Genomic DNA, 18,417 nt, shown 5'->3' on the forward strand with positions numbered 1-18,417 from the left:
ATCCAGATGTTATGTAACATAAATCATTGGTCTCTCTTACACTCCATACTCACTGCAGATACCCTTTCTGCAGGGGCACATGCATGGATGCTAATAGGCAGGCAGCCTCTCCTCCATGCAGCTCTGACACACTCTGTGTACCTCTCAACTGCAGCTCACCCCTCCTCTGCGGGGATGATGTCTCCTGTGCTCTGACACGTCACTCTGTGTACTCTCAGCCTCAGGATCTGACACTACAGCTACCAGGCCTCTTGTAGCAGCCCTCACTCCAGGGCCTCTTCCATGCAAAGTGTCCCCCTCTCTCTTGGGTTCTCTATAGTGGCATGGAGTTCTCCCCCTCATCCAGGGCACACATTCCTTGCCCTGGCTCAGTCACCATGCTCAGACTTCCAGGCAATGCTGGGGGAGCCTGGGAGCTTCCACCCCAGGTCCCCAGCTACAACTCTCCTCTTGTGTCTCCCTTCTCAGTTCCTATCCCCCCTTAATCGACAGCCCCTCCTTCCTCTCACTTAGTCTCACAGGCTGGGCTGGGTTATCACCATGGTAACCAGTTTATGTAACTTTTCAGAAACTTCTATCTTACCCTCTAGGTGACCCCTCCTCTATTCACTGAGGTAAAGGTTTAACTAAAACACCACTAGGGGGGTGTTACATAAGGAAAACTAAGAATTCAAATGTTTCTGAACAGTACACAGCTTGGCAGTGTGAATTGGGCAACTTTTTCTTCAAGGGCCCTTTTGTCTCATTCAGTGAATAATGATTCAGTGTGCATCCTTAATACCACATAACCATTTACATACTCATTTTAGCTAATCCTGCTGCCCAGATAATCCTAAATGGATCATAAAGACAATGCCTTTATTATTTAGAAACTACTTATCAAAACACTCCCAATGTTATTACACTTTGTTCATCTGAGTGCAGTTACTACAAACATTGAATATATATTTTTTTCATATAATTGTACCTTTTTGACACCAATATTATGTAATATTTACCACAGGCAGCCAACCACTAGTTGATTGCATGGGGGCTCTAGACAGCTGTCTAAAAAGATTGCCATTCTCGAAACATTACACTAAACTAAAGAACAAATGTGTTTAAAATCGTCCGAGTTATTGTTATTTATGAGGGAAGTTGGATGTAATTTTTGGGTAGGGCGTCAAGATAACCACTGCCTGTACAATCTAATATCTCTGTCTCCAATGGTAGAATCAGCAAGCAATGTGTCGCCCCTCAACCTATCTTCCTCCACTTGTCTCACATGAGATTTTTTTTCAGAAGAGATAAGATCTCAGTAATGAAACTTTTCCAGAGTGAACCATTCACAGTATTCATTTCGCAGTCCGAAGCATAAAGGAAATCATACAATTGGAAAGCGTTAACACGGTAAGTTTATTGCATTTCTTTAAATAACAGGATATCGAAGTTTGATGAAGAGTTGAGCATGTTTTACAGGGGTCAGGATGTTTCTACCCACTCGACAATCCACAGCAGCAAATGAAGTGAAATAGAAGATTTTATTTTCATTACTCAAGTGTGCATCACAATAAACAGATGTGACAGGACTGTCCCCCAGAGTTACAGAAACAAATCATTATCAGCCATTTTGCGGTCATCTGATTGATCTGGCCTGGAAGTATTAGGCAGATTTGTTCTGTCTGATTAAATCAACTTCTTATTCATTTTCCTCATACTGGTGCTTGATGTGTTTCCACAATTTCTAGAAGAAAGAAAACAATGGAAAAATTAGTAAAGAGCATAGTTTACCAATTTAACAACCCATGTTTCTAATGATTGTGCCACATGACAACACATTTCTATCTGCTGGAAGCACTAAGTTAGCACTTACGCAATTGCCACCTTTATAAACACTTTAGCCAATATATTATAATATTTGTTACCAAGAGCTCATTGCAGCAGAGACTTCACAGTACAGATAATACAGTTGTGTACAAGGGAGCATAGGAACCCTGGTCAAAATGTACACTTAGGTTTTATGTTCATAACATAAGGCTGGACAATTTCCAGTAAGTCATTCTGATTCCTATAGAACAGGGGCAGATTTATATTTTTGTCTCATTGATGCCATGATAATCAGGTAAATTATCAGTAAACTAAGCAATAAAAACAAAATACAATGTGAGCACAGTGCCACATCTGTTGCCCAAGACCTGAGCCTATTAGCCTTTCCACAAATATAGAATGGAAGAAATTGCCACCCACATACCCAACATGGAAACTTTAGTGTTGGTATAATGGCTGGTTACATCATACTCAGGCTTTATCACTTTACACAAATCACACCAAACAACGTCCATACCACCCCTCTTTTTCACTTGCACACGCTACACTGACATTATAAATTATTACAAAACGGTTGAATCCTAGCTTTAAGAGATGAAAGTCAGCATCCGACTACTGTTATATTATGTTACAGTCACCAATTTCATAATCTCTCTTTTTAGGTCCGATTCAAGCTGCATTATGCTTTTTCCCAGTCAGCTTCCTCATGTCACAGTTATCATAGCTAACCAATGCAATGTAAACATGTAGGTTCTTTTACAAAGCAAGGGAGACTATAAAACACTCAGACCTAGCAATTTCAAAAGTAACTTATAAAGCTACCCACATGGGGTGAAATGGTTGGAGAGAAAACAGATCAATCTTCCCGTTCAAACTGAGCAGTTGGAACCCATGCAAAAAGAGAACATACAAATTCCTCACAGATAGGGCCATGGTCAAAATTGAACTTGTGATCCCAGTGCTGTGAGACAACACTGCTAACCACTGTGCTGCCCTATCCACAGTACAGTGTTACTTTGCAACAATGAAAGTTAACTAGTTGGTAATAGACATTTAGACATTGCTATTCCTGCTATGTAATGTATTACATTGCACTAAAAGTGTAAAAAAACACATGTTTTTGATTCTTTAAACACTTTAAATAAAAACAATTAAAGTGCAATTTCAGCTATAGCTTATTTATGAATTAACATGCAAAAAGATCTTTTGTGCGCAACTGCTTGTGTTGAGATAAAGGGAGCTGCCAAAATCAGTTTAAAATATACATTTGTAAGACGATACCTGCATATCTATGATTCCCACTTGGCCTCCCTTTAAAATTTAACCGATCAGACTTGTCATTGACCAATAACCTTAAACCACCTCCCTATGCACCCAAAATGATAGCATTGCACACTTGCACAACAAATGACCATAAACCAACACTGCAAATACCTAATATTCCAAAGTGCTATTTTTCATCACCACTGAACCCATACTGTAATTAACAGCATGTAGTTCAAATATCACCCCACAGAGGTTTACTGGGTTTTTACCTCTCATCAGATTGGGTTATATACAAAACAATTATTTTTGAACGTTTGTTGTATGCTATAAGAGTACACATGCTTCAAAGGCGAGGCGAGGTTTTTTTTTAAATTAAGTGATTAATGGTTTCTTATGAATAAAACCATGTAGTTAGAAGTAGACGGAGTGCAATAATTTCACCCACTCCATCGTTCAGGATAAGAGCAGAACTGAGAATTGCACCCAGTACAGACGACGTTGTACTGCTCATGGGTGAAAACTCTGGTAATAAGAAAATGCTGGGACTGTCCTCCTTGACCTCTACCTAACTGGTCCTGCCCGGACATAGTCCTGTCCCTCCACATAGGACCGTGTGCCCGGTATCACCCTCATCACTGACCCCACCACCACCCCGTGCCCTTGAGCCACCCTTCTCAAGTCACCCCCGTGCCCTCACCCCTCGGTTCAGGTGCTCAAACAACGCGTCCGCTCCTTGGTCAAACGCCCGCTCGAACAGCACCACGCCGACCACTATGGTGAGGGTGAAGGCGGAGGTGCGCCGGAACACCGAGCGGTACACGGTGGTCAGGACAGACATGATGACTGTCAGCCACTGGCAGGAAGTGACGTGCTTGGTCAAGTGGTTTAAGGATCACGTCCCGTCACATGACTTATCGGCTGGATTTTGTTTTAACTGTTTCAGTGCTGAATGTGGGCTAAACTGCATTTGATGCCGTAAAGTAAAAGAGAACCGAGCAACTACAAACAAACGAAAACGCAAAACCGTGTATCTACATAATAGATGTAACAAAGTAAACTGATTTATAGCCACTTTGAGGCTCACCGCAAAGTGCGCATGCGTGGAAACTCCGTACTTCCTGGAAGCGACCAGTAGGGGCGCTGTGCTGCTGGTAGTGTAGAGGAGGTGCTGCCTGGAGCAGGGCGCTCGCTATGGGTCGGCGGTATCTCTGCGACTACTGTGACCGCTCCTTCCAGGACAACCTGCACAACCGCAAGAAGCATCTGAATGGGGTGCAGCACCAGAGGAGCAAGAAGGCCTGGTATGACCTGTTCAGAGGTGAGAGCCGCCTGTGGGTCTGAACGCGAAGTGGGGACCTAACTGGTTTTGGGGTTTCCCTGTCTATTTGATGTGTCCGTAATGACGGCAGTCGTCTCCGGCTACGCCTAACGTAGTGGTGTTTACCTTGTTGCTGGAGCTAATTCATGATTAAAATGATAATATTTGCATTTTAAACTGCACATAACGCATTTACAGTTGTTTTATAGTAGTTCATCTATGGGTATAGAAGTTACATTAGCCAGGAGGCACAGCCCTGCAGATGTGCAATATTTGTTATTTGGACTCTTCATTTCGGGGTCTCTGAGTACAACTTAGGATATGAACGCAAAAATCGCACTAGTTGCTGTGGGTCACATCACGTTTTTTTTTTACTGATGTGTGATGTTTCTTACTATGTATATAAGCTGTGGTTTACTATCATTTGTATCCAAAATCTGTTGATTTACTATAAGTGATAATATAATGGACATACGCAAGTCAAGTGTCCTTCTTTGGCCTTGTAAAATGTTGGAAGATTTGACTAAGTGCAAATCTTCAGTGAGACTGCAATAAACTGGTGGGATAAGTCACTTCTCAAATAATTGAAATAGGCCATCAAACTATAGGGCTTTGCTCAAAATGTAAATTATAACCAATATCGGGATTAATTTAAATGCTTGTGTTAATTAAAGCAACTAATATAATGAAGTAGTCATGAAAATCATGAACAAGTGCTGCTGGATGATGACTGTGTAGTTCATATACTCCAATAGTGTGCTTTCAATGTCTCCTTCACAGCTTCCCCCCTATCCTTTGTGTGCACAGTGATGCTTAATATCCAATTACCATTAATCAACTTTATGTGTCCGATTCTTCCCGACTACTGCCTTTAGGTTACGTAGTGGAAAACAGTGAAGGAGGAGGAAAAAAGGAACATCTTGAAGTCTGTAAAACAAGGACTTTATTCTATACTTTAAAGTTGCACTTACATTCATGAAAAAGCTTTTGTAGCATCTCATAACATCAGTGTGTGTAGGACTGTCCTTTGATAATGAATGGCTCCCATAGCTTCTGTTGGTCATTCAATGTCCCTAGAAACAGATTGCTGCCATGCACTTGTGTCTTACAATTGTATCAATAATCTTAGAATGACAGTTGTGCGAGTCTCCCTTGAAAAAGTCCAGCTAATGGACGAAACGCATTGGGAAAGATATATCAAACAATGAGCAGGAGACTGAATATCCATAGAGACTCGCACAACTGTCATTCTGGGATTATTGTTGAAATTGTAAGACAAATGCATGGCAGTGATCCATATCTAAGGACATTGAATGATCGGCGGCTGCGGGAGCTGCTCGTTATCGAAGGACAGTCCTACGTGGACTGATATTAAGAGATGCCACAAAAGTTTTTTTGTTTTTTTTTATGAATGTAAGTGCAACTTTGAAGTAGAGAATAAAGTTAAGGTAGTTAGGTATTATACATCACTGTACATGTAAAGGATAGGGGGGACCCTTTGGACGGAACAATGAAAACATGCTATCGGGCTATATGAATTACGCCATCATCATCCATCAGCACTTGTTCAGTATTTTCATGATTACTAAATTATTTTAATTGCTTAAGTTACCATAAGCGTTTAATCAATACTGATATTTGTTATACTTGTATATGAGTACAGCTTTACAGTTTAAGTAAAGTCCTATGATTTGAGCGCTGAATAATCCCCCATTTTAATATTTTGATTGGAGTATGGTTAACTCCATATTCCAGCTGCTCACCTGTTAAGTACCATTAAGGCTAGTGGTGTCAACCGCCAACTGCATACTAATAAATATATATATATACACATCTCACATAATTGACAATAGTCAACAAAATTTATAGAAATCACAACACTGAGTTCTACACTGTTGTTATACTACAGAGAAATAAGTGTAGCTGCAGACCTGTTTAAATTATCTGTGTCTTCTGTCATTTATGTTGGAATCCTTTTCGATTCTAAACTTAATGATTATAGTACTGTTTTACATTTACATGTCAGAACAGCTCTGTTTACCCCAAAAAGTTTTCAGAAGTTGTTCCACATACGCAACCATATTTATGTCTGTGTTTCTTGTTATTCTTTATTGGCTGGTCAATAAATAAAGAGGACACACACGTATACTGCAGCAGTATTTTCTTTGCTCTTGTTGTATAAGCAGGGAAATGCCCAACGTCAGAGACAGCATCTTGTATGTGTTCTAGTTATTATTTCACCATTGTTTATTTATAAGATGCCACAAAGCTTCAGCGTCATACAGTTGGAGTAACAAATTCTAAAAACCAAGTCGCACACAAAAACAGAACAAGTGCGTACGAGGTTGACGAAGGAGGTTCAGATGTAAGACAGAGTAGAAAGGTCCTGCTCATGAGAGTTTACAATATAGAAGAGTGGGCAGTGCTGAGACAATAGAAGCTAGTGAGACTTGGGTATATTTATCAAGCTGTTATGGAAAACCACCGATTCTCTGCAGTTTGCTGTACATTTTTTAAAACAGCATTTTTTTTAAAAAAAACGTAACACCCAGAGGAAGTAGTATCAGGTGGGGTAGAATAGGTTCTAGTAAAGAGATAAGTTTTGGGAAAGCTCTTGTAAAATTGAAGTTTGGGGAGAGTCTGGTCAGGCGTGCGAGGAGTAGCGCAGGAGAAGTTGAAGGTGAGAGTTGGAGAGAATCTCATGACTAGGTCAGAGATGTATGAAGGGGAAGTGTTGGTGTGAATGAATTGCATGGATTCCATTGATCATCTCTAGTTTATGGATGATCAACTTCACTGTACACTAACAGAGCTTCATAATAATTAACAAAATAGTAAACACTAAAATATACTCGTAGATATGGTATTTGTAACAAGTGTTACTGCTGTATTTATTGAATGACCTAAAAAGTTTATCGGCTTACTCTTTCTACTCTGATTAACTTTCTGATTAATTCCAGGATATTAAAGTATTGCAATTGATGTAGCCACTTTATACTACCAATTTTACCTCTGTACTCACTCTATTAGATGCAGCTGAGATCCTTGCCGAAGAAGAATGTAAGAAACTATGCAGACGCTTCCTTCAGACGGGTTGGTATTTGCCTTATTAAACTTATATAATCAGAAAGCAATAATATTGCAATGTTCTACTGCAAGAGGAAAAAAATACCGTAAATGTCAACGAGTAACATGTTGGTTCTTGCTTTCACATTTGAGGTTACAAACTTGTCAAGCACATGTGTCTATCTGTGTAGGGAATTTCTGCAAGTTAAACAATCAGACACTAGCTTTAAATACGCTCGGAATAAAATTGCTTTTAATCGCTGTAGTTAGTTGCATCCACCACACAAAGGCTGAAATCCTGACTTAATTGACAGATTTGGTAAACATGTATTTCTTAATTGATGAAGCATTGGCCGCACTAAAAATAGATTGCACTGCATTCTAGTTATGTTCTGCACTGCATTAAGTACCAATGATGTGTTTCCCATAGAGGTCAGTTATTTATATAGTGACAGGTGTTGTTGCTGAGTTTACCTTGCAGTGGATGCAGCAACCTGTACCAGGTGTAAACCGTTATTGTTTTACCCAGTGTGCATAAGACAGTAAGCTTCTGCAATACCTACCCCTCTTTTCCAGTTGTAGTTTAGTGATGTATATAGAGTAGCTCCTCTCATGTTAGCAACATTTTAGAGATGGCAATTGTCAACAGAGCTATGGAATATTTATATAAAGTATAGTGATAATAAATTGATGGATTAATAAGTATACTGGGCACATTTAGTTTATCATATACTGTACATTTCAGTTGTTTTATTTTGCACCAGTTTTGATACAGTTAACATCCTTTAGAGTGGTTAATTGCTCATTACCAGCATCGGGCATAGCCCTCTTCAAACTCTTGCCCACCTCCTAAAGTGTTTGCAATCTACCATTATCTCTTTTTATACTTTCCTTTTTAGTACCAAAGGACAGTTTTAAGCTGTGTGAGTATGCTGTCTCACCTCTGTTACCATTTGTAGTTGGTACATTCTGTTATAAAGCCATGAATAATACAGATGTCAGAACTATTGAATTCAGTTAATGAATGGGGGGTTGCCCTGCTAAGTTTACAAATATCCGTACCTTATAGCAGATTGGCATTATTGTTTATCAGTTAAGTGTAGCAGATGTGTATGAATCAGGTCTGAATGGGCCTTTTGTATGTGATCAATGTTCGTTGTTCAATTTTAATTGTTAAGTGTTTAAATAGATTGAAATAGCATACTTAAAAACCTCAGTGAGCATCATTTTCGGGCTACTTAATGTAAGGTATAGGGGAAAAATCCAGCTCTGGCTAATGTATTAATGGTGTTTAACAACATTGACCTCTGCGCATGGAAGCACTAAATACCTGGACCTGATTCCGGTCATGTGGGGGATCAGGCTCATGTGTAAATAGATTCTGGTGCTGCGGCACAGGCTGTTGTGTAATAGTTTGATTTTTGTTCACACAGGTTGGCAAGCATTATTGTTTTATGGTGGCACAGAATGGTTTTGTACATTTTTGGGGATGGAGGATTGTGATGGGCTGTGGGTTGGGTGTGTAATATTTTTTTGGGTGACATTTTTGGCTTCAGGGAAATACGCGTGTGCAATCGTTTTGTGGAACCTGTGCTGGTGTATCCAGGGCACAGGCTGAGGCTGGTGTGTCTTTCTTTTGTGGGGGCACAGAATTGTGGTGGCTTGGAATTTTTTTATTACAAAATATCTGGCTCCTTTTATATGGATGAAGTAGTCTATGTCCTCAGTAAAGAAAAATGAAGATGTGCCTTATTGAGATAAGTAATATACCTAAATTGGTAAATTATGTCCAGCATAGTGTCTGTTCTATCATTTAGTGAGCATACCCACTGCGTAGGAGGGAAGTTATTTATATATCATATCATTCACATCAGTCTCTGCCCCAGTGGAGCATATTATACTATATATAATATATACTATATTCCTTACCACTTGGACACACATACTATGGTTAATTTTTTTCAGAAGCCAATTAACATAATGTTGTTCTGTCTGGCAGGATAAAGCCAGAGCTTGTAGAGGGTCTAGCTTTTCCTCAAAGAAATGTAAATACTCAGAAGAAGCTAGACTTTTACAAAGGGCCAGCGATTTAACAAGTGAGCTGACTGACTTTGCAGTTTGAGTTTCAGACCCATTTAGGACTGTCTGGGATTATCAGCAGTCTTTAAAGGACAGTTGGGATAGCTCACTCACACTTTAATTTCTAACAAATCTGCTGTAGAAAGTCCATGTATGACTAAGCTGTGCATTTTACCTTCAAGTCATAGAAATAAACATTCAGTTTAGTTGTTAATGTTCAGTCGTCAATTTTTGGGTACCAGTAAATAGAAGTAATTTTCGTTGTACTGTTATTTTGCAGACAGAGAACTTCTGCTCGTATAATTGACATTGCACATTTCAAATACTCATCTCTTTTTTTTTTTTTTTCTTTTCTTCTTGTCAGGCCAATGTGACTTTGGTCCTGCTTGCCGCTTTTCACACATGACTGCTCAGGACTTGGATGTTCTAAAGGCTCGCGTGGAAGGTGAGGAACAGTGTCTCATATCTCATACTTGTCCGTAATGTCAGTGCAATTTTAATTAGCAAATAGCTAGTCATAAACCATCTTACCCACATAAAATAGTTTGAAAGCTTAGATGAGTATTTACTAGTGAGTCTGCATCTTCGCTATGGACTCAGTCCACCAATAATAAATTATCATTCGAAAACCTGAGTGGTTTCCTGTCTCTGATTATTCAAATGGAATTGAGAGGCAATCATTTGACAAATCAGGGAAACAGTAAAGGTGCCTACTACCTCCTGACATATGTAATTCCCCCTAACAGAACTGGGGGATTATTGTGAATACTGGGGATTAGGAAAAAGATGGTTGGTTCCTATGGACAAATCAGATGTTTCCTTTTATTTTTTGTCCTGCACAATAAAATGACAGAATCTGGGTGGTTTGGGCAACCACCTTTTTTCCTTTGCAGCAGTCTTATAAATGCTTCCCAAGAGGTTTTTCTTATCTGGCAGGTCTGACACAGGTAGTCACATCTTTGCTGTTCCCCTCAGTATTTCAAGTGGTTGCAACGGGGAAATATAATGTAGGAGGCCATTAGAAACACTAGTATACAAAGTAAATCTAACCTCCTAAAGAATAAAGGAAAGGTTTTTGTATTCACTAAATGTCCTGATGAGTTTAAACATATTATCCGAAGTGTACATAGTACCCAAAAACAATCTACAAAACATACAGACTTCATGGTTTGTCTGTATTGTGTCACTAATAATCATATTTGCAAAGTGCGTAAGGGGTGAGAAAACCTTTATTCAGAGGGTGTTATTTTATGTTTTATGTACAGTATTATGCCATCATGTTTCTGTATTTTGCCTTTGCTTGTTATGATAACTTGCCTGTTGGTCTTCTACATCTTATGTGCTATGCTGTATTTCACCCACTATATGGCTCTGCGGAATTTTGTGGTGCTATATAAACGATTATAATAATTGCTTCCAATGAAACTGGCTGCTTGTGCCATAGGATGAAATTTGCAGTCCGTTGCTTGCTTGATTTAACTTACACTTTAAATTTTTCCACGGCCATTACCTTCTTGAAGATTGCTTTTCTGCCCACAGTTGCCCTTGGTTGATGTTTGGTTTTTTTTTCTCCTGGAGTTCAATGCTGATATCAACTTAGATGCCATTGCGCATTGAAGCAAGTTGTGCTGCTTCGGTCAATAAAGCCAAACGAGCTCCAACAATCACCCAGTGACTGAGGCCTCCCCTTTCAGCCATGCTAGCCATAATTCTAGGCAAACAGTCCTGTGTGTGTGTGTGTGTGTGTGTATAAACCTATTTAGCCCACTCTAGGGAGGATTAGTAATGGTCTTCAGAGTTTTCCATTTGTAAGTAATCGGTCTTACCATCAAATGATAGACTTTAAATTGTTTGGAAATGGCTTTTTAACCCCTTGAAGACTGGTGAGCAGCAATAATTGCTTATCTGAGACAATTGCTGGGGTATATTCTGCTTGGCATTGTGTTGGCACAAACCTGAACATTGAAGACTGATCTGCAAGATTCTACAATTATATAATGGTGGTAGCAATTTCTGATGAGAAAGTGATGATGTGCAATTAATTAACTTATTTTTTTCACATATGGTTTCTCTATGCTAGCTTAGTTTTTTGTTGAATAATGAATGAATTGTTATTTGTGACGTGATTAGATTGATAATACTTTAGGACATATAAATGGTTGTTCTTTCTGTCCCGATATGTAAAAATACAGTGTACTTTATGTTTCACATGGCTGTGTGGGTATGTCTGTATACATATTTTCTGTGCGTTCCACCATTTTAACCTCTGTATGATGATGCTATGAATATATATTGTGGCAAGAGCCCGCTACTGCAGAAGCACACACGAACAACTTCTTCCTTTTTATGTAGCTTTATTGTCAGGATGGTAAATGTTTTGACACCGTATACTTTCACAGCAGTTATGGAGACCCTAAACGCTAGCTATACATAGACCAGCTTTCTCTCAGGACCAGCCAGCTTACCCAGCGTTGGTCTCAGTGCACAAATGATACAAACAAGCTTTTATACCTGATACTCCTCCCCCAGCCTTAGCTTGATGGACAGGTGACACACCCACCTTCTCTTTAAAAGGAAACGCCCCATCACTGGCTTTGTTTGTACTAAAAGACACACCCTGTCTGTTTGCTGAGAGGAAGGATTTCTCTATCAGGTAAGTTACTCAAACTTAAACTATTGTTTGTTACACATAAGTCATCAATCTAGGTGCATTACTGCACAAATGTTTTACTCTACTTCCATGCTTTCTCTGCATATTGCCAACTAAATGCCTCCCTTTGTTACAATATATATTAATTTTTTTAAAAAACATTTTATAGGCTTTTTAGATATGCGCTTGTTAATTTGTATTCCACGCTGTAAGATCGTTTACTTTGCCTTTTGTTGCTCTATGTCTAACATCATCTATTTAGATGATAAACTCTTTGGCATAGACCTCTGTAGCCTAATGTTTTTTCTCTCTTTCCACTTTTTAACTCCTGCACAAAGGATAATCATTGTCTTTTTTGGCACATACATCCTTGCGTAAAGCAAAATACTTTAGTTTTATGTTTTTAACATTTTATTTTTAATAGGAGAGAGGAGGTTGAAAGAGGAGCAAAGTAAACAGGTTCCTCCTTGTAATGTGGAGTCATGGCTGGAAGAGAGAGCCAAGAGGGAAAGTACTCGCAGTGAAAGGTGAGTACAGCAGGGGGAGCTCTTGTAGCAAAGAGCCTTAAGCATCTTATTCACATTTCTAACTTGGTGAACTTTCATTGGGAATGAAAGATTGTTATTGTGTTTTATTAATATTATTAGTGTTGTTTTTCTATTCTTGTAAAAGATTTTTACAGTGAAGGTATAATATGGTGACAAAGCATAGACACCTAATCAGGAGTTGCTTCTAAATCGTTAATGCCAGCTGGAGATTGTCCCTCTTGTGCTGGCATGGCAGTAGGCACTAAATTCTGACATTTTAATGTTTTAGAGACATAGCATTCAGAGTGTAAACTACTATTACCATGGTCAGAGCCACTCTTGTCAAACGTTCTGCTAACATCATAACCATGGGATTCAAGGTTTTTTTTGGTTTGTTTCTTCGTTTATTCTTGCACAGGTTAGAATTATTTTAGGGGGCTGGGGGCAAAACTCAGCTGGATCTTTTTGTTTTTTTTGTGGGGGAGACACAAGCAGGTGTAATGCTTTTTGAGGGGGGCACACAGGCAGTTGTAATGCTTTTTACTGCAGCAGCATAAATGTATTGTCCTTGAGTAGTGTGCTAGTTAAGTATGAGGACAGATAACTAATGGTGTGGAGCAGAGTTCTGCTTCCAGTGGATATTAGAGCTGCAGTCGTAGTTGGATTGTTTTGGGATACCATAAGGAACACCTTTTAACAAAATAATAATGATAAGGTGAACCCCTTTGTAGTATACATAACACACAGTTACTTGCGACATTGTAGTATAGTTGTGGGGTGTGCCCTACACAACAACGCAACAAAATGTTTCATTAGTTAGGTTAAGCGAGGTGTTGAGTGGTTCACCAAATCCCATTATTGGAATATGGTGTTATATCTGGCTATCCACTTCAAATATGACAAGCCCCCTGGTGATCAAAATATTATAAGTGTCCTGGGAGGTATTTGGAGCCCTATATAGTGAAAAACACATATAGGCATTTAGGATGTTCATATAGAAACATTTCGCTATATAAAGTATCAGTTATCAGATTTCCATAAGTAAATGTTTGTGGAGGTCTGTGCCAGTGTCTCGGTATTATAGTCCTTCTTTCTAGCAAAGAATGTTTCCATAGGGAATAAACATGGGTGTTATTTTATATGTAATCCCTAATTCCCCACTGTATAGCAGTGCTGTATTTTGGTGCTCTATTAATAAATGGTAGTAATAATAATGGCTATTGTATAGGCCAAAAATACACAATTTGGGTTCCAGGGAAATAGGAGTTTGGATGTAGGGAGGATATAAACATAATTACCTCTCCTCATAAGCTTTTAATGGTTGGGACCATATTAAATGGCATAAATCTGCATCTTGGAATCTGACAGTACTGTAGTTAGTGGGCTCTATTGAATCTAATCCGAGTTAAATATGCTTTATGTAAAATAAAGGGCTGATTTTGTTAGCTGTTGGCAATGGATGTTTAATGTGGAGGGATTTAAGATAATATCCCTATTTTTGGAAATAATTCCCTCCATTGCTCCACAGCAGATAATGGGCACAAATCTAGTTTTGCTGTAAAATGATGATGTATAATCCCTGTGTTGGGAGGTCTTCTGATGGGTACTTCTTACAGGATGGGCTTATTCTTTCATCAGTAATTCACCGTTACTAACCACTCCTACTGGTGTCACCTGCCACCAGAGACACGCCAACTGTGCACTAGTAGGAGAGTAGATACAGTCGCCACCAGACTCTATCACCGACACTTGGAACCACTTACATCTAGGTGGCTTGTTAAGCTGCCGCAGCATCTCTGGTGATTATGGCTGTTGCTCCTGACCGCTTACTATGGATTAGGACTGCTAGGTAGCAAGCAGAGTGTCTGCTGGGTTCAACTGCGGGGGCGATAAATTAAAGTGTTTGCTCTTATCTGATGGTCACCGGAATATAGCACGCAAAAGGCGCCATGCAGAGTCTTGAAATCATAATGATGGTTTATTACTCTTAAAGGGTTTTTACAAGGATTGTTTCACACCAGTGTAAGCTACTGGTGATCATCCAGTGCAAGATGGAATACACACTTTACATGGGTAATACAGCTGTCCATGAGCTGCCAGGGGAGGAAGTCTATCCCCTCTTCCCCTTGACACCACTGAGTCTAGCGCAGGAGATTTAATCTTGAAAAATACTTCCAAGAACACTGCACCAGAGGGAGAGTAGCCACAGCCGGGAGCAACAGTCCCTGCAATGTGACTCTGTGGTGGCTGGGGCTCCCAGCATGCCCTAAGCCTCCTAGATTCATTTGAATCTGGGAGGAGCCATTACAAGCCCGTCCTGCAGCCACTGTACTTGTCGGTAGGGTGTCTGTGTGGTGGCTATCTGCTGCTGCTTGACTCTGGGTCTGCTAATGCAGCCCCCATTGGACCACTACTGGAAGCAGAGTGACAGGCAGAATACGGTCCCTACTCAACCACCAGAGTGAGTAAAGGCATATATATTTACTTTTATTTATTCATATAAATAATATAATCATATAAAACATTTAAAGCACTCTGCACCTGGTGCCCATAACAGGGACTTAATATGTGGCACTGCTATGTCAGTTAGTGTTCAATGCACAATGCCGAAGGAGTTAAGTAGAACATTTCTTTGATATACATATTTAATTACACTTTTGTATCCTCGTTGCACCGCGATGTTTGTTTAACCCACCAGAAGAGTTAAAAGTTCCGTGCTGCGGCAGCCATTTTCTCTATTTGAGGCATGAGGGGGGACCCTGTCACAGTACTTTACATATTTTAGGTGTCATACCCTCAAACCAGACAGCTCATAGGAGTGAATCATCAATAACCAATGAAATTGAGGCTGCTGTGTAATAGATGAATGCCAATCCTCCATAAGCTCTAGGTCATATTGAGTTTAATTAATTTATTGTACAATGACATGTTTATTGAATGTAACTACTAAATGTATATATTTACTGATCCTGCTACTAATAGAAGAATTCTCTTCCTGGCCAGGAAATGTTGTTTTCTTCATGTCTATTAAGGGATACACATTAATATTAAAGCATACCTGTCACTTACATACACCTGTAGAATCAAGGGCCCCTGAGTTTATTCCATTTAAGTGTGAAGTTACACCAACTTTATTCCATTACCAATAAAAAGCATCTTCACAAAGATATCTGGACAGCCAGCGCATAACTAAGCATTTTTATATCTACTGTGTTACAACTGTATAGTTGATTTTATAGTCCCTTTTTACATGTATGAATGAAGTTAGCCGTCGTCTTGGCAGTTATAAATGAGTTTCAGTGAATGTGGGAATAGCCCATGTACTGGCAGGAGAATGCTCACTGTGTTACTGCAAAACATTCTGTGGCATCATCACACTACCAGTTTCCAAGACTTTGGCCCTGAATGATCACATGAACACAGTGTCACAGGAACTTTACCTACTATAACAGCAAATTTTAATAATTGCTAAATTTTTTGTGGCATAATTTGATGGCAGATTTTTTTTCCAGTAATGGTATTTGTATTATTTACTGTATATTGCAGTTGGACACAGGCTGTTTGTATTAAGGTCAGTTACTTCCATGAGAGGTACACTTTAAGAAATAGTGATGGAGCTATCCTCTAATATTTAAACCCTATAGCAATGTGCAAGGTATAGTTTACCTGTAAAATTGGGATTTGTGTAGTGTCCAATGCTTTCTTGAATGTTGTATGAATGTCTTTGTTATTGGATCCAGATAATACAATTTGAACCTTTCTCCTTACAGTGCATCTGTGTCCGAACGTCCCATCTACCATTTACCTCCAGGCTGGCCTCCACTTTGTGAGCTTCCCCCATCCCTCCATCCCCCCACAGCTACAGATAGGGGTGATGAAGAGGACCTGGAGTGGGGCTGACTGTAAGGAAATGTAAGATCTCGATAAATGGATAAAGACCGAGATAATTACAGACTTTATTTCCTTGATAGATGGCATTTATAATATATATTCTGGGGAGTTCATGTATCCAGGATGAAGATTATGATGAGATCTGTCTCCAACAAGCCAGGCCCATGGTGTTACATACATTCAGTTTGTGAGCTTGTTCTACAATTGGATTAAAGAGAGATGGGGAAAGAAAGCACCAGTGGTATCCATCTTCTTGAAGCACAATCTGCATCTTTAAAGCTCAGACTATTGCATTGAAAAATGTGAGGACTTAAAAACAAACACACAATTGACCATATTTTTATTCATAGAAAGCACCTTAATATGTATTGAAGGATATTTCCTCCTGAAATATAACCAATTTGAATAGCTTATTTGACATATTTCACTGGTAATGTTTTTGGATTCCCTTTTCCCTATGTTTACCCATAAATGCAATAAACAGTAGTCTATGTAAAAGTGTGCGGCACCTTCTTTCCTCTTCTCTTGTTGGTAATGCATAGAAACATGACATATTTATTTCCCGATTTGATGATTTTAAAACAAGAAATCATTGATTTTAAGTTATCCTACTTTATCCTGAAAATAATTCAGATATGGCATGTTTGCAGCTAGATCTGTGCTCTTTCCAATCCATTCATCAGAAGTAATTGTTATCACTTAAAATATATTATGGTAGCCTCAAATATTGAAGTGTAGTTTTTGGAAGCGTTTGATAGACAAAGCACTCATTCTTGATTACCCTCTATGGTGATCACCAGTTTGATTGCAATATAGGAAATAATGTATAGCATACTATTGCTGAGAAAGACGATTAATGTTATACAGGTCAGAACTTTGAGGTGACTTGTGATATCCTTTTAAGCTGAGTAGTACTGAATAGATTATCATTTATTAGGCTAGAATTGTGTTTTTGTTTTTATAACTACTTTCACTTAATGTTTGTACAGAATAAAGAAAGTGCTGGGGAAAATGTAGGGTGTATGGGAGGGAAGTTTGTACAAAAACACAAATAAAGAAAAAGGGCATAAAAACAAATATAATGGTTCCAACAATGATTTTAAAGTAGTTAGTTAAAAAGTTGACCAAACATCTAATCCTCTATACTGTTCCAATAGCCTTAACAATATCTAATAAGGACCACTGTTTTTCTCAGGCACTGTCTTCACCAATATGTAGCCCATGCGTCCCATATTTCTTAAAATACAGTTTGAGTTTGCATAAGTATTTTAAATATACAAATATTCAGTGATGTCATTATTTTAGTTACCCTAAGTTTACAGTCTTAAATGAAAGAGTCCGTTTCCTGCTATCAGTAAGTTGGTATGGTCCCTCTTGCAGCATTTAACATGTTGAACTTTTTGTGAAGCATTTTCACATAATTCAGGAAAGCATTGAACCGCAAGCAGCCTTAAAGATAGATTGAATCTTATTATGAAACTAATTTGTGATGATATTTGTGGCCAGTATAATTATAAGTGGGCAGCTAATTCTTATATGCAGCATATGTGGTGCTTCACAGTGTCAACATTTGTGAAATGTGTTTGGGAGACGTTTATCCAGAATTGAGGTGTTCGATACCGGTGATTTAAAATATTTTATAATTTGTTTCTAGAGTCAGCACACATCTTGAAGTGTTTTTGATCTATTATTAAGAGTATGATACCAGTGCTTTACTCCCAGCTCTTTCTCCCCATCTGTTTATCATCTATTTATTTATATAGCGCAACTAATTCCGCAGAGTGTACAGAGAACTCATTCACATCGGTCCCTGC

General features: G+C 38.8%; 2 protein-coding genes across 2 annotated transcripts; one reads left to right on the forward strand and one right to left on the reverse strand.

Annotated features, from left to right (window-relative positions):
* Window positions 1-1,376: 1,376 nt before the first annotated feature.
* UQCR10 (ubiquinol-cytochrome c reductase, complex III subunit X) lies at window positions 1,377-3,953 on the reverse strand. The gene is made up of 2 exons (XM_075213266.1): window positions 3,770-3,953; window positions 1,377-1,723 (listed from the first exon to the last, which is right to left on the reverse strand). The coding sequence occupies exons 1-2, from the start codon at window positions 3,908-3,910 to the stop codon at window positions 1,679-1,681; spliced, it is 186 nt and encodes a 61-aa protein (XP_075069367.1). The 5' UTR covers window positions 3,911-3,953; the 3' UTR covers window positions 1,377-1,678.
* A 241-nt stretch (window positions 3,954-4,194) lies between these two features.
* On the forward strand, window positions 4,195-17,101 carry ZMAT5 (zinc finger matrin-type 5). Its single transcript, XM_075213253.1, has 5 exons — window positions 4,195-4,390; window positions 7,421-7,483; window positions 9,900-9,980; window positions 12,610-12,712; window positions 16,483-17,101. The coding sequence occupies exons 1-5, from the start codon at window positions 4,264-4,266 to the stop codon at window positions 16,610-16,612; spliced, it is 504 nt and encodes a 167-aa protein (XP_075069354.1). The 5' UTR covers window positions 4,195-4,263; the 3' UTR covers window positions 16,613-17,101.
* The last annotated feature ends 1,316 nt before the right edge of the window (window positions 17,102-18,417 follow it).

The sequence above is a fragment of the Mixophyes fleayi genome, chromosome 1, assembly GCF_038048845.1.
Source record: "Mixophyes fleayi isolate aMixFle1 chromosome 1, aMixFle1.hap1, whole genome shotgun sequence".
Classification (NCBI taxonomy): domain Eukaryota; kingdom Metazoa; phylum Chordata; class Amphibia; order Anura; family Limnodynastidae; genus Mixophyes; species Mixophyes fleayi.

Bases quoted from the DNA above. Each gene is read 5' to 3' on its own strand.
- UQCR10 (XM_075213266.1), bottom strand. From the start codon at position 3,910: ATGTCTGTCCTGACCACCGTGTACCGCTCGGTGTTCCGGCGCACCTCC. The intron at 1,724-3,769 runs GTGAGGGCACGG...TCTTTCTTCTAG, and splicing joins TTGAGCACCTGAACCGAGGG to AAATTGTGGAAACACATCAA.
- ZMAT5 (XM_075213253.1), top strand. From the start codon at position 4,264: ATGGGTCGGCGGTATCTCTGCGACTACTGTGACCGCTCCTTCCAGGAC. The intron at 7,484-9,899 runs GTTGGTATTTGC...TCTTCTTGTCAG, and splicing joins CAGACGCTTCCTTCAGACGG to GCCAATGTGACTTTGGTCCT. The intron at 9,981-12,609 runs GTGAGGAACAGT...TATTTTTAATAG, and splicing joins TCTAAAGGCTCGCGTGGAAG to GAGAGAGGAGGTTGAAAGAG.